This window comes from Pagrus major, chromosome 4, assembly GCF_040436345.1.
Source record: "Pagrus major chromosome 4, Pma_NU_1.0".
Classification (NCBI taxonomy): Eukaryota; Metazoa; Chordata; class Actinopteri; order Spariformes; family Sparidae; genus Pagrus; species Pagrus major.
In genome coordinates, this window is record NC_133218.1 from 25311209 (window position 1) to 25326336 (window position 15128).

General features: G+C 39.0%; 1 protein-coding gene across 1 annotated transcript in view; it reads left to right on the forward strand.

Annotated features, from left to right (window-relative positions):
• Positions 1 to 15007, forward strand: part of nedd4a (NEDD4 E3 ubiquitin protein ligase a) — a 29796-nt gene extending 14789 nt beyond the window's left edge. The window contains exons 6-29 of the mRNA XM_073464079.1: positions 3560 to 3610; positions 4059 to 4120; positions 4270 to 4372; positions 5082 to 5245; positions 5340 to 5457; positions 6436 to 6597; positions 6777 to 6860; positions 7113 to 7232; positions 7383 to 7610; positions 7875 to 7952; positions 8102 to 8156; positions 8252 to 8310; positions 9041 to 9106; positions 9851 to 10080; positions 10333 to 10454; positions 10607 to 10677; positions 10783 to 10878; positions 10971 to 11044; positions 11123 to 11183; positions 11266 to 11325; positions 11420 to 11527; positions 11629 to 11725; positions 11908 to 11980; positions 13242 to 15007. Of these exons, the coding sequence (XP_073320180.1) occupies positions 3560 to 3610; positions 4059 to 4120; positions 4270 to 4372; positions 5082 to 5245; positions 5340 to 5457; positions 6436 to 6597; positions 6777 to 6860; positions 7113 to 7232; positions 7383 to 7610; positions 7875 to 7952; positions 8102 to 8156; positions 8252 to 8310; positions 9041 to 9106; positions 9851 to 10080; positions 10333 to 10454; positions 10607 to 10677; positions 10783 to 10878; positions 10971 to 11044; positions 11123 to 11183; positions 11266 to 11325; positions 11420 to 11527; positions 11629 to 11725; positions 11908 to 11980; positions 13242 to 13344 (2445 nt within the window). The 3' untranslated portion in view covers positions 13345 to 15007. The remainder of the gene's footprint in view (positions 1 to 3559; positions 3611 to 4058; positions 4121 to 4269; positions 4373 to 5081; positions 5246 to 5339; positions 5458 to 6435; positions 6598 to 6776; positions 6861 to 7112; positions 7233 to 7382; positions 7611 to 7874; positions 7953 to 8101; positions 8157 to 8251; positions 8311 to 9040; positions 9107 to 9850; positions 10081 to 10332; positions 10455 to 10606; positions 10678 to 10782; positions 10879 to 10970; positions 11045 to 11122; positions 11184 to 11265; positions 11326 to 11419; positions 11528 to 11628; positions 11726 to 11907; positions 11981 to 13241) is intronic.
• The last annotated feature ends 121 nt before the right edge of the window (positions 15008 to 15128 follow it).

The window sequence follows — 15128 nt, forward strand, 5'->3', positions numbered from 1 at the left end:
TGCATTTGTTTTGTGACGACACAGATGTTAGCAGGAATTATAGCAATAAGGATGTATCAATTTTCTTGATATATAAGATAAATAACTGCAATGCGACGATGGTGAAACAAAGTAAATTTAGTTTTAGAAACATTACCATTCAAACACCTGGGTTTCATTTAACAGATTTGGTTGCTCATGAATAATAATTTTGTTGAGAAAACTAAAGTTGACATCATTCCCTGTATCACATACTTGCGTTGGAGGAAGAGGGCCAATTCAGGATCGGTTTTGCATCCTTTCAAATTTCGTAGTTCTCTCCTTCTGTTAAATGACCAATCAAAGTTGACTTTTTTTTCACGCATGCTCTGTGATTGTCCCTTACAGCTTTTTTTTGTTCTTTGGTCAATTCTTTTCTTTTTCTCTTCAGTACCGCTCTGGTATCAGCCATAGGCACAAAATATTATGTCTAAAATCGAATTCTCTAAAGAAGAGTCAGCTCGCTGTAAAGCTTTGCCTGGGGAAATGTAAACAGGCACTTCCGGTCTGTGTGCCGTAAATTTTTATGTCTGATTTCACCGGAAATCCGACCAAGTAGAAGGCATTAAAAATAACTATATAGAAATAGCCAACCTTTTCTCGTGCTTATATAGGTCAGAGAGGCATCAGTATTACATTGAGACTTTCATAGCAAGCTTATAGTACCTTTAATTCAACAACTTTAACCGTTTAAAAACTGGAATATGACCACTTTCTTCCTAAATATGTTTTGGTTAAACATTCTCCATCAGCACAACAAATGAACTGTGCAGGCTATCTGTTTTGATGTTACTGCCTCCTGCAGTGAATAGTTTCCAGTGTGGAAAAAAACAAGGCCGTCGCACAACACTTTACAGCTTAGAAGTAGCTTTGTCATTATAATTAAGCGTAGTCTCTGCAGCTCTGGCAGCCTTCATTTGCTCCTTTGTGTCTTTGCCAAAACATAACTTCTTCTTTAATGTCAATGTTTTCACAGATTTGTACCTCAGTTTGTAACCAGGATGGCTCATCATTAGACACTTTGCCTGCTCCAATAACATTAGTTGGGCGGCTCTTCAGAAGTTTAGGTTTCACAAGCTGCTGTCCACCTGTTAAAAGTAGTTTGTCGTTGCAGAGCTAAGATGGATATCACTGAGCTTGCTCCACGGATACAAAAACATGTGTCTCTAGCTGTTTGCCACGGCCTCATACAGTATGTGGTCAGCACTGCTTAATGCCACATGCTAAACTGAGTTGCTTTTAGTGTCACATGAACCTTCAGGGATGCTCTGAATGGACATTTATCTCTGGTTGACTTTTTATCTTGAGGTCTCGTCATGTGTCCAGGCCATACACTCGCTCCTTGTTAAGCTTCGCCTCACCTAACCTTACATCCAGGACGTTTGTGGGGAAATAGATGGTTTCACGACATAGAAAATTCTATTTGTGTGTTCTGAAATAGAAACAACACACTTAATTTTTCAAACCAGCAGGCATAATCATCACTACACTATAAGCCTGTAATTGTTAATGCATTACTGTTTATGAAAGACTGAGCAGAGGTTTAATTTGACAGAGGGATCAGTTGTCTGGTTAGTCTGTGATTGTTTGTATCGTTCAGTTTCTCAATATATGAGAAGTCTGTTTAAAGTTATTAAGGGCAGAGTATACTGATAAATATTGAGCTACAGAAGTAGCGGGTGGCATGATGATAAGAAGCAGAGTTTATATGAAAGTAGATCTAATCAGTGTGAATGTGACACTAAATTGATTATTTAATCCTTCTAGATGTTGTGCGTCTGACTGTGTATAGTAATGAATCTCTTTTCTTTCTAAAGCTCTAAATGCACCAACCAGCGTAGGATCTTAAGAAAAGCACACATTTTCTGATAACTGGTGATTGAAGCATTGTCTCCAAAACATGAACTTGATTTATAGACTTAAATGAGATCCGGAAAACAATGCTACAATATGAGACTACCCAACAGACACATTGTGGGACAAAAATGTCAATATAATAATTTGGTATCTTGTGCCTCAGTCAGAAGGAAAGAAGCTTGTGAACATAAATATAAGCGGAAAGCAAAATGTTCAATATGAAACAACACTATTGTGTATACTTTATACACACATACACTCTAGTAAATCTCCAGTGGTTATTATAGGGGCCATATGCAAACAATACCAAAAGATATACACATTTTAACTCTCTTAATATCCTGTGGACTGTGGTGTGTAAATAAATGTAACTTACATTTATGACACTGAATGCTGATATCTCCTTAAACAAATAGCTCACTGTAAACACAACAATGCTACTGCAACCATAAATGCAGCTGCTCCCTGGGAATGGAGAGCATCTACAGCTTGCAGACTAGTAATGTGATTTAAAGCAAAAATGCCAGAAATTCCTCAACTCCAGTCTCTGAGTTGAGATGAATTGTTGCCTTGTTTGCCTTACTTTATAGTAAACTGGATTTTTCTTAAGTTTTAGACTGCTTTTGAGACAAAATAATTGACATTAGTCATTTTTAGAATTTTCTGACATTGTAGAGATCAGAAGATTAATCAATAAATTGAGAAAAAAAATCTGCACATTTATCAAAAATGAAAATAATTGTTAGTTGCAGCCCTACATTTTAGACTTCTGATTTCCATTTTAGCTGACGGTCTTTATCCAGAGTGACTAACAGTAATTATTGCCGTTGAGTAAAGTCTAATTTCTAGATCAACAGACTGCGATTTCCAAAAATTAACATTGATGTACTTGAGGTTATTAGTAATTAAAAACAAACAGGACCCACTATTGTGGTTAAAATCTTGGCAAAATTAAAAGGGATGGTAGCATATGGGTTTTCAGAATTTAATCATCGCTTGTGTGCTTGTCACTTTTCTTTTAACTTGGACTAAACTGCTTTTTCTTGGCTGCACTATTAGAAGTGCAAGGGCAGGACGAAGGAGGCCTCCATCTATATTTGTTCACGTAAACACTCTATACTGCTGTTGGACAGTCTGACCTGCTGCAGGGTGTTAATTTGGTCTCAAAGCTGACTCCCACAGTGCCTTCAGCCCTTTTGCCTTTGAGACTGCAATAAAGGCATGCAGTGAATGTGTGAAGTGTTCAAAGAAGGGGCAGTTTATTTGACAAATGCTACATTATTTTTGTCCCAGTCTTTCTAGCAATAACACAGTCCAGCCATTCATTGTGGGCTGATAAACACTCTCCTACTTTTTAATCTATCAGGAAATGGATCAAGTCAAATGACTCATTGTTTTAAGTAGAAAAATAGTGCTGTATTTGCGCTGAGGATGATTTAAGATAGTTTGAAGGCCTTGTCTTGATATGATAGAGACATGACAGGAGGTAAAACACCACTAAAAATACACATTGCATGCTCCTATGGGGATATTACAGTGGTTCTTATTACACCAAAGACATCTAAGTAACAGAACATGTCCAGGCGAGTCTTCTGTATATGTGTGTGTGTGTGTGTGTGTGTGTGTGTGTGTAAGAGGAGATAATATTGTCATGATCCTGACATGTGTGCCCCTCTCCCTACAGACACGGGATGACTTCCTGGGACAGGTGGACGTCCCCTTGAATCAGATCCCGGTGAGTTCTTTGTTGCAGGAAATCTTTCTTCTGTATGACTTGTTTTAAGGTCAAGTGAGTTGACTGCATTTTGTTTTTACTGTAGTTTTTACTGTACGAGCTCTCGACCTCAGTCTCATTCACGTCACCATGTGAATGTAAACGTGCTCACCCGTATTCTAGTTTCTGTTCCACATCATTGTCTATAGTTTTGTAAACACAGTCTGTCATGTTTATGTTACGTTCCTGCTTTGTTTCATTATAAATACAACACCCACAAATTTGCCCTCATGGTGCAATGTCACAGATCATTGCATGCAGTCGTATCTTTAAATATACAGTGTTACGATACAATGCAGGGCAGTAGATGTATTCACGTGACTGTTAAAGTGTTTGGAGAGTTAAAGATTTCCTTTTATCGTTTCTCAGATTCTCAGATTTCCTTTTTATTGTTTTGTTTCTTTCTCAGACAGAAAATCCTAACACAGAAAGGCCATTCACATTCAAGGATTTTCTGCTTCACCCACGAAGGTTGGCATGATTTCATGGTTATTAAATCTTTTGTCTTTTCCTGTTTTACATTCCATTTTTACATGTTTATTTTGAGAAATTTTCGTTAATACTTTGTTTTTAAACCATCCTGACATATTTATGTCTTCCTTAATCTATTTGTTGCGCAGTCACAAGTCCAGAGTCAAAGGACATCTGCGTCTTAAAATGACGTACCTACCAAAAAACCCAGGTTCGGAGGAAGAAACAGCAGATCAGACTGAGGACACGGATGTAAGTCTGGCTAATGTTTGTGCAGTAACAAAATATCTCTCATGATCTTCAAAAATATCACAGATCCTCTTGTGTTTGGTTTGCTTCCGCAGTGATTTTTATTACTCGTTTATGATAGATAAGCTCAGTTAGATAAGGTCGTTCAGTTGTGGCTTGATGGCCTCAAGCTAACTTATGAGAGCATCAATCACAGGTTATAGATTTTTAGTTCCCAGTCATTGTGAATTTGTACTGAACAAACCCTTTCGTGCCCAAAATCAAACTGAAGGTTGTTTGTACATTTTGTTGCTTGTACAGTTTTCTCTATGGAATCAGTAAGAACAGGTTAAGTGATTGTTTATCATCACACATGGAAATCATTGTGATTGGACATTGAATGTCTCCACAAATTCACAATAAATACACATTAATTCAGTTTAGTATAACCTTGGCATTGCCAATTATTTTAACCATAGGCAACAATCGACGTTCATGAGAGTAATATGAGTTCTTTTAGAGCATGGATCATCTCTTTAATCTAAATCTTGTCTTAATACACTAAGTCCATGAGTCTAGCTTATAGTTGTCACATGCATTTTTAAAATATGCTGATGATTCCTTCAGAATGATCTTAAGCCAAGTCTTCTTTGATGTGTGCAGTCAAACAGCTGTTATTAGTCTTCATCCTGTTTGTGCTGCCTTTTTAAATCGTTTTGTTCATGTTTTGCAGCCTAGTTGGGAGTTTCTGGAGTCTCAGGACATGTCAGGTCCCAGACAAAGCCAGCTGCTTCCTGCTCTGCCCCCTGGCTGGGAGGAACGGCAGGACAACCTGGGGAGAACCTACTTTGTCAATCATGAGAGCAGAACCACACAGTGGCAACGACCCACAATGCAGTAAGCAGAGTCTTGTCTGCAAAGTTATAAAAAAATTGTGTTTTTGTTGGTGCAGTACTGATGCTGAATGTTTGTGTGTTTTCATCCTAAACAGAGACAATAATGTGGAACTGGAAAGAAGACAGAATAATAATACAGAGGTGGAGCATGCTTTTATTACACGCAGACAGATCTCAGACCCCGATGAGAACACCACACGAGAGTCTCCTGAGGTAATTTGAACTTTTTAATACATTTGCATTTGTATTTGCATGCCCTTCACTCTGTCCTGTTTGTCTTGTATTACTGTGTTCTGTTCAGACCTACCTGTATTTTTCCATTTTGTTTAGGAAGGAAAATGATTTGATGAATGAGTTTTAAAACAAAACAAAACCTTTTTTAATCCCAACATGCCCAGTGAATAAGCTCTTAACTCGCTGAAGCTTTTTACTGTTTTTCAGCTTATTGTTATCATTTTTCAGCCGATTACTTAACTGTTTTTGGTTTTAATTTCACAGCCTTCATAGCATTGTTCTTTATGCTGCAGCATGCCATAGTTTTTCAGTGAAAAAACTCAAAAAACCTACTTTGCACTCCCTGCTCAGCACCAAACAGATGGCAGACACAGTTAGCAAATAGCTGGTGAACATATTGGAGCATTTAGCAGCTAAAGAGCCAGATATTTTCCATCAGGATCTGGTGAGGAGCAAAAACAGAACTAAAAGGGGAGCGAATATTGGACTTCAACAGAAACATGACTCCAAATGAATGATCCTGTTGCTCTGTATCCGTTGGATGTGTAAATAGGCACCTGTTTGTTCAACATATCAACTAAAATGTGATGATATGACTGTGTTGTGTTCACAGCTTGTTTCTACTTCCCAAAGTGGCAAAACAATCATCTTTTACAGGTTTAAAAATATCACACAGCCTGTCCACAACACAGTTTTTAACAATGCTTTTCAGGTGAATGGGTCCTGATAGCCCATGTTGAAGCCAGATGTTGCTGTAGCAGTGCAGTTCTTGCTTGTCCTCTTAGGGCTTTGGCATAAACACTTTCATTTCCTCTAAACAAACTAACGTTTAGGTTTTTGAAACAGAACTCTCAGTGGCCTGCACTGTATATTTAAACTGAGTAATTTGGCAGAGCTAACCTTCGATCAGTCTCCCACTGTGTGTCCTTAATGTGTCTCTAATGTCTTATCTTCTAGAGCTGGGAGGTCATTACAGAGGACGAGTCCACCTTGAACCACAGCAATAACCAGGCCACTACACCCAGAACGCCTGTGCCTGAATTCCACTCGTTCTGCGACGATCTGAGAAACGTTAACATTTCATGGGCCTCATCCAGCGAGCTGAACACCTCCCAGACAGTGAGTCATTTTCTGTGCAGCATAAGGTTCTAGTTACCGTAAGTCAGAGGAAGAGAGACACATAATGAGATTTATATGAACCACAGGCTTCCAATGAGAGAGAGGAGGAAAGTACATTATATACACATTAATAACCAGGTGATCATTGTTGTGTTTGTCATCCTTCCCCTCTGATGCAGGATCATGCTAGTAATTCACGCCATTCCAGTCTCAGAGGAAGTACCCGGTCTTCAACAGGAGAGGAACATCCCGTTAATCCTGTGGTAAGTATTACACACCCTGATGAAATCACTCCTTGCTTCCTACCTTTTACCAAACCTGTCTTGCATCAGAATGTTGCTGTGTGAGTGATACTCAGGTATTTTCTTTAATCAGCATGGCTTCTCTCACTTCCTGTGCTGTTGGAGTTAGGAAATGGTTTGAGTGAGATAAATGTCTTTGTTGGTGTTGTGTTTCACAGGGAGCTTGAGGTTTCAGTATTGATCACTGTATTCAATATTAATGTCATTCAATAGCTGCTTCCAACCTCAGCTGGGCTTCCTCCGGGCTGGGAGGAGAAGCGAGACAATAAAGGAAGACGCTACTACGTCAACCACAACAGTCGATCCACTTCATGGACAAAACCCCTCATTCAGGTACAAACCGGGCTTTCCTTTTATCCATTGGGGGGCAAATATACTAACGTGTATAGATATGTGTATGTACTAACATGTTCAATATGGACATCAAGTTTAGTCATTTGTTTAACACAAGTATGTCTCCATGTTGTTATGTTTGTTTGACAGAGAACCTCAGAGGTACCTACAGCACCAGCAGCAGCACAGGGTGGTGCAGGTTCACCCCAGAGCCCCCCTCCGTCCCAACCGCCTGCCCCCAGCGAAGAGTCTCCCCAGCACACCCCGAGCCCCGAGCCCACATATGAATCTGGCTTCCTGCCAGCCGGTTGGGAGGTTCGCAGTGCTCCCAGTGGAAGACCCTTTTTCATCGACCACAACACAAAGACTACTACCTGGGTGAGAAGGCAACACACTTCAGATGTGCTTTTTCCGTCATTTATAAGTGGTGGCCACCCACTTAGAGATGCATTTCCATTAATGGCCACTAGGTGCTCACACCAAGAAAGCTAGTATTTTATTTCCACAACAAAAAAGAGTTTCAACTGCTAAGCAGACTTTTTCTTACGTGTGTCCTGATGCAAAGTCCGTTCAGCAGTAGTATCTCCTGTGTATGCATTCCTCGTTGACTGAAACACGCCCTGTTTGTTTTGCGCTGAACAGGAAGATCCCAGGCTAAAGATTCCTGTGCAGCAGAGGAGGAGAGCCTCACTCGACCCATCTGATCTCGGCGTTCTGCCAGTAAGTTCATTAGCTACGAAAAGATCAGTAGCAAATCAGTTGAAAGACATTTGTCAGCGTTGGAGCTGACAGTGCTGCCTACTGTATTCAATAGTCTAAAGTCAACTTATTAAAGAGTTAATTATTAAACACATTTATTTCCTTCCTAGCCTGGTTGGGAGGAGAGAGTCCACACTGATGGGAGGATATTCTACATAGATCACAGTACGTATGACATTCAACACTAAAATACATCTTACACTAAATGATGAGTATGTTTCCATACTGATAAAGGGCCTCTGATGTGTTATATTTTATAGACACCAGGACCACACAATGGGATGACCCCAGATTACAGAACTCAGCTATAACTGGACCAGTAAGTATAACCTGAATTTGAACGTTTATTTCTCAGTAACATGTAGGGAAGTACAATATATATTTTTGAAATATTGGCCCAATATTGGGAAATTTATATTGTTGGTTGTTCATCTGTATCGGTGAAATTTTAGCCAATAAATAGAGCCGATAATAAGAAGGCAAACTGCTTTCATTGACCTAAAAAGCAAATACAAACTCTGATACACTAGGTGGCTATTTGCACCTTGAAAGTTGGTTTGAAAAATAAACACAGAGAAAACAAGAGAGCCAAATATGTTCATACAGTTTCAGAGGAAGTCAACACATTTGCAGTTTGCAGCACATGTTTCACGGGGGTTCAGAGAGGAGGCAAAAAGTATACGATTTTTAACAGATCTTATGAGAGCTGTGGAATATCAAAATGTCTTTGCTCACTACATCTAAGCCTTTCTCACCCTCAGGTGTGCATAAACCATCGATTATGAACTTCTTTTTCAATACAAAACATGTGAAATATCAATTATATTATCATTTTAGTCCATGAGTAGCATGTAATTATGATTATTGGTAAGGGCTGTGAAAAAAATCCGTATCTTGCATCCCCAGTAACATGATATTAGCATACGATAAAACCTGTTCTCTATTTATAGCTTACAGGTTTCCTATAGATATGTATCATTGACCACAGTGTAGGTCATAAGGTTAGGATTGATTTGTTGCTGCTGAACACTGTCCTCTTTTGCTTATAGGCAGTGCCTTATTCCAGAGATTATAAACAGAAGTATGACTACTTCAGGAAGAAGCTCAAGAAACCGGTGAGTGTCCTTCAGGAGCAACTGTAACTGAGACTGTACCTTGCAAATAAAACTATTCTAATAAGGACTGGTGTTACCTTTACTCTGATATCAGTTTTTCTGTCTCAATTTCACATACTCTGTATTTGTTTAAAGGTCCCAAATTATAGAATATGGGATTTTCATGTAATTTTTTTATTATAAAGCATAGTGCTTTATATATATATATATATATATATATATATATATATATTTATATATATATATATATATATATTTATATATATATATATATTTATATATATATATATATATTCTGTGAAATTATCAAAACGGTCCATCTGTGAAAAAATGCACACAGCCTGTATTCAGAAACGGTGCCTTCAAATGAGCCATTAGGACGTCTGTAAGGCTTTGATGTCACAGCCACAGCCACAGTCACAGTCACCACCTTCAACCTTCAGCACGACTGTGGTTACAGAAACACTGTAAGAGCTGATGTGGGCAGTGCCCGCTCAGGCTGGTGAGAGCTGACCAATCAGAGCAGACTGGGCTTTTTGAAGGTGACCCTTAATGAGACAAACACTAACACCGAGAGTTCACACAGAGAGTGAATAGAGGTGCTGCAGCAATGGACAGTATGAGAAAAATATGTGTTTTTGGAACATTTTCTAGTAGGCATCCACTATTAGCATAATATGGGACCTTTAACCATTGGATAATTGCAAGCTTTATCCTTGATGAGCTCAATACATTTCTATGCAGGCTGACATCCCAAACCGCTTTGAGATGAAGATGAGACGAAATGCGGTGTTCGAGGACTCGTACCGACGCATCCTGTCAGTTAAGAAGGCTGACTTGCTGAAGGCACGACTGTGGGTGGAGTTTGAGGGAGAAAAAGGACTGGATTATGGTGGCGTGGCAAGGGAGTGGTTCTTCCTCATGTCTAAGGAGATGTTCAACCCGTACTACGGACTGTTTGAGTATTCTGCCACGTGAGTCTCTTTTTATACCTTCTCTAATGGTCACATCATTAAGGTGTGTTTAAATGAGTATAGTCTGCAAACCAGTCTAGTGTTGCACAGACTGAGCATCAACAAAAATACAAGCACAGGTCAAAAGGAATACATAATCACAGAATTGTATTTCCTTTAGCAACATAAAAATACACTCAAGAGAGCTGTAATTATCTGAAGTTAGAAGCAGGACAGCTGATTTTGAAAAATGTCTTTGTGTTTGTCTTCCAGGGATAACTACACGCTGCAGATTAACCCCAACTCAGGTTTATGCAACGAGGACCACCTGTCCTACTTCAAGTTCATTGGCCGGGTGGCAGGCATGGCCGTTTATCATGGCAAACTGCTCGATGGTGAGTGCTACCTGACTGTGTGATACCTGTGAAAATGTTTGTATAAATGTTGTTCTAAAGGTAGCAGCCACAGCAGTGAGAAAGTTTAAAAGAATTGGATTAAGTTGTGTGATTTTAATAGATTCTGACATTTTTGTTTGTGCTCTTCAAAGCGTTTTTCATTCGGCCTTTCTACAAGATGATGCTACAGAAGCCAATCACTCTCCAGGACATGGAGTCTGTTGTGAGTGGTTTTTATTGAGTAAACACCTTGAATCAGGATCTTCACATTACAGGCAATCTGGAAGACCTTTGGTGTGTTTAAATTTGTTTTTTTTTGTCTTTTCAGGATAGCGAATACTTTAACTCCTTGATGTGGATTTTGGAGAACGACCCAACAGACCTGGATTTGAGGTTCACCATTGACGAGGACCTGTTTGGACAGGTTTGACTATAATTTAAATTTTTGCCTCAACAGCCTTAAATTTGTGACACGATTTTCTATGTGATTTACATGAAACCATCCAACTTTTTCAGACTCACCAGCATGAACTGACGCCGGGCGGAACAGACATTGTCGTCACTAATGAAACAAAGAAGGAGTACATCCAGTAAGCAATAAAGAAGCAACTTTTAATCATCTTCACAGAAATTATGGTTTGATGCTAACCTGCTGCTGTGTTTGACAGTCTGGTGATGCAGTGGAGGTTTGTGAACAGGGTGCAGAAGCAAATGACTGCCTTCAAAGAGGTGACGATTTATTTTATAAATTTTTATATATCACAATTAAACAGTTTAAAATATCATGTCATACCATCTTTTGTATTTTTAGGGATTCTTTGAGCTGATACCACAAGATCTGATCAAGATCTTTGATGAGAATGAGCTCGAGGTTAGTGTTCAGTCCGTCCAAAACGTGAAATGAACCAGATTCATTCCAATAAGATGAATAACGATCTGCCTACCTGCCTTCTTGTCCTCCACAGCTCCTCATGTGTGGTCTGGGAGATGTGGATGTCAATGACTGGAGGGAGAACACCAAGTACAAGAATGGCTACGCGTCCAACCACATCGTTATCCAGTGGTTTTGGAAAGTAAGAAGACTTTCCATGCCTGGAGCCAACAAGTTTTTTTTCTCCTGTAAGAAGAGCTTTGCATTAGTTATTTATTGGTGCGTCTGTTTGTGTTGTTACAGACGGTGTTGTTGATGGATGCAGAAAAGAGAATCCGGCTCTTGCAGTTTGTGACGGGAACATCGAGGGTCCCGATGAACGGCTTTGCTGAACTCTATGGTGAGATAACTTGCTGCATTTTACAGATTAACGACTCTACTGTACTCTTACCCACGCAGTACAACTGATACAAATGATCTCTGCCTCATCGCTAACTTTCTTCATTTTGTTTCTTCTAACTGAATTCCAGTTATAATCATGTTGTATGTATTTACTTGATGTTTGATGGATTTATTTTCCAGGGTCTAACGGACCACAGCTGTTCACCATCGAGCAGTGGGGAACACGTGATAAACTCCCCCGAGCCCACACATGGTGAGCACCTCCCTATTATTTTTTTATATATATATATATATTCAACACAGTTAAGTTTAGCAATGTACTCTAGATATAATTTCTATCTATCTATGATATATACTAATTTGTTGATTATGTTAAGCAGTCAGGTCTGTAGTTCAATTTGGCCTTTTGTCAAAGTTCTGAGGAACATACACAAATATGATAATTTTTCTGTGATACGGCTAAAATGTGCAGACCCCCAGTGTCTCTAAAGTTTACATTTTTAAAGAGAGCAAAACGGCAGCTAAAATAGTTAAGAGATATTCAGGAGACAGCAGTAAACAGCAGACACACGTTAAAAGAAAATAGTGAGTTGGGAAACAGCTGCATGTATTGTGCATGTATTAGTTTCTTCATCTTAGATTACACTGAGTTATTGTGTGGCCATGGTGATGGATAATAATAAAAAAGGACTAGTACAAAATAATAATTGAGCATAGTGGGTTAATGCCCTCTAGTGGCTGCATACAGTCATAGCTCTCACTCTGCTATTTGGGAGCTGAATACAGTCATTTGCAACAGGCAGATCAGATTTGTTTTTCAAATCAGATCTAAAAGCCCGATTGTCTGCACTGTTATTTGTAAGTGATCAGATCGTCCATCTCTTTGGATATCACGTTTCTCTGGATATGACGTTGAGGTTGTGTGTCACACTGCAAGTTAAAGACACTTTAAAAACCGATATGAGCATCCAGACTGAGACGCTTCTGTAGAAATGCGATTTGAATCGCATTTTGAACCATCTCCAAATGTGGTTTGGATACGATTTGCAAAAACCGCATTTTGTGTGACTTTTGGTCATCTAGACTTGATAAAATCAATCTGGATATGCCAGAAAACTGATTTGGGATGGCAGTCTAAACATAGCCTTAGACACCTCCGTGTAAAAGGGGGAACTACACAGATTTGCATGTCAAAGCCAGTTTTGTAGTCACAAAGAATGCAAAAGTTGCAGTTAAGTTGCATGAGAAGTGTAGGATTCAGGGTTTGTGGAGCTTGACACATGTCAGGGACTCAAAGCCAGGAAATTTCTGCCTCTGTGGCAACAAATTTGGACATTCGTTTGTTAATCTATCCATGGAAAGTCTCTTTTTTGGGGTGCAATATTAAATCTGGATGTCCTGTAAGAATTGTGAATGACCAAATTGCATTTGTAGTTGATTCCCACAGATGCGTTATTTAAATGACTCCTATTTAGATGTGATTTGATGATTGTCTTTACTTTCACCTCCTAAAGCTTCAATCGGCTGGACCTGCCTCCTTATGAGTCTTTTGAAGAGCTGAGGGAGAAACTCAACATCGCCATCGAGAATGCACAAGGCTTCGACGGGGTGGATTAGCACTCCTGCTGTAAATGAGCTGAACGGACATTACTGCCGTCAGAGAGAAACAAGCTGTGCGTCAGACTCGGGTCTTAACCTGCCAGCTGTGTGACAGATGAAGGACAGTCACACAATCTTCAAACTGTTGAGGCACAAGCAGAAAAAGGACATAAAATCTGGAGTGCTGGAGGTATTTAATCACTCCGCACGTGTTTTAAAGTTTACAAAGCAAAAACTCAAAACTGTATACTGTGTAACAAAAACATCTAAAAAAAACCAAACATTTGTTTTATTTGGGCTGAATTGCCTCAGAAAAAGTTTCTCACATCAGGTACCTGCAATATTTTCGTCTTCACGTTGTAGTAAATTAGTTGAGCTATGTTTGTGCAAATGTTATGAATGGTATGAATTTCCGTAACTTGCCCTTTCACAACATGTTAGTGCTGGAAAGAGGGAACCATGGGTCAGAGTAGTCAACCCCACTATGACAGTTATATGAAAAGTTTCAAACTTACAACTTGTGTATCCTGACCAATATCCTTCGACTCCAAAGTTAATTGCACAGTATGTTATTTCTGCACTAGGAATCTCTCAATCAAAACAATAACGAAAGATGTAGTTTAATGATGTCGTGAAGTAGTGTGAGATCATGAGAGGTGTTGTTTTCATTGCCAAAGAGCCACAGTTGCCAATGAAAATCCAATCCTTACCTGTCCAGTGGAACACATGCGAGATCAGCATCTTTCTGTAGTCCCAGCTTGTCACAAAGTTCTCTCCATCTTGGAAATGCCACACCAGCCCGTAATCTTCTTAGGTTGTTTGGTTGTACATTTGAGCTTTCAGAGACAGCTGGCATCAGAAAGTGCAGCAAACGGCAATGAATAATCATGCTCGTTCACCACTGAAATAAAACAGGGTTTGTGCTAGAAATCCGTGAAAATGCTTGAATTTGAATCTGGTGTTTTCAAGGTTTGAAAAGTTCTTGGATTCTTGATAAAGTACTTGAAATTGTGACTGCATTACTTTCATGAAAAATCGCTACCTGACTGAATAGTTACATTTTTAGATAAAGAATTAAAAACGCAAATAAAAGCAACTGGGCCGGCCTCACGCCGCCCTTTGTTTCTGTTTCTTGGGCCTCCCAACAAATCCCAAATATCTATTTATGATACCGGATACTTTATTTTATGATTAAAAATGCAGGTTTACATTGCAAAATGCATTGTATTGCATGCTAAGGTGCATGTAAAGCTTGAAAATGCTTTAAAAGTGCTTAAATTTGACTATGCAAAGGTGTAGGAACCCTGAATAAAAACAACAGTAAACAATAGAGTTCGCTGACTTCCTTCCTCACTCTGACATCATCTGGTGTTTCCTGTGTTTCCCCAGTAGAGATAGCAGTGTAAAGGATATGACTCCATTGACTGGTGACCAAATGAAACTCAGAGTTACCTTGAGTTTTGGATAATTTGTATAAACAACTCAACAAAATGTATATAACAAATTTCAATTTAAGGCATTTTAATGCAGAAATGTTACATATTAAAAGTCCAAAATCCCTTTAAACATGACATTGCCCTAACAAGAACATGAGCTGAGGGCAACAATGTGTAAGAAGCAAAACCTGAATGATAAAAAAGGCAATTCAAACTAAATAAAACAGATGTGAAGATTTGTTCTCTCCGTTTTCTTGTCATTTAAATTCTATACATAATTAAACATTTTTCATTCCATCATACTAGAAACACTGATGCAAATCCCAAATATATGCACCTCAAAAGCATTTGAAGCAGTTTGAGTGA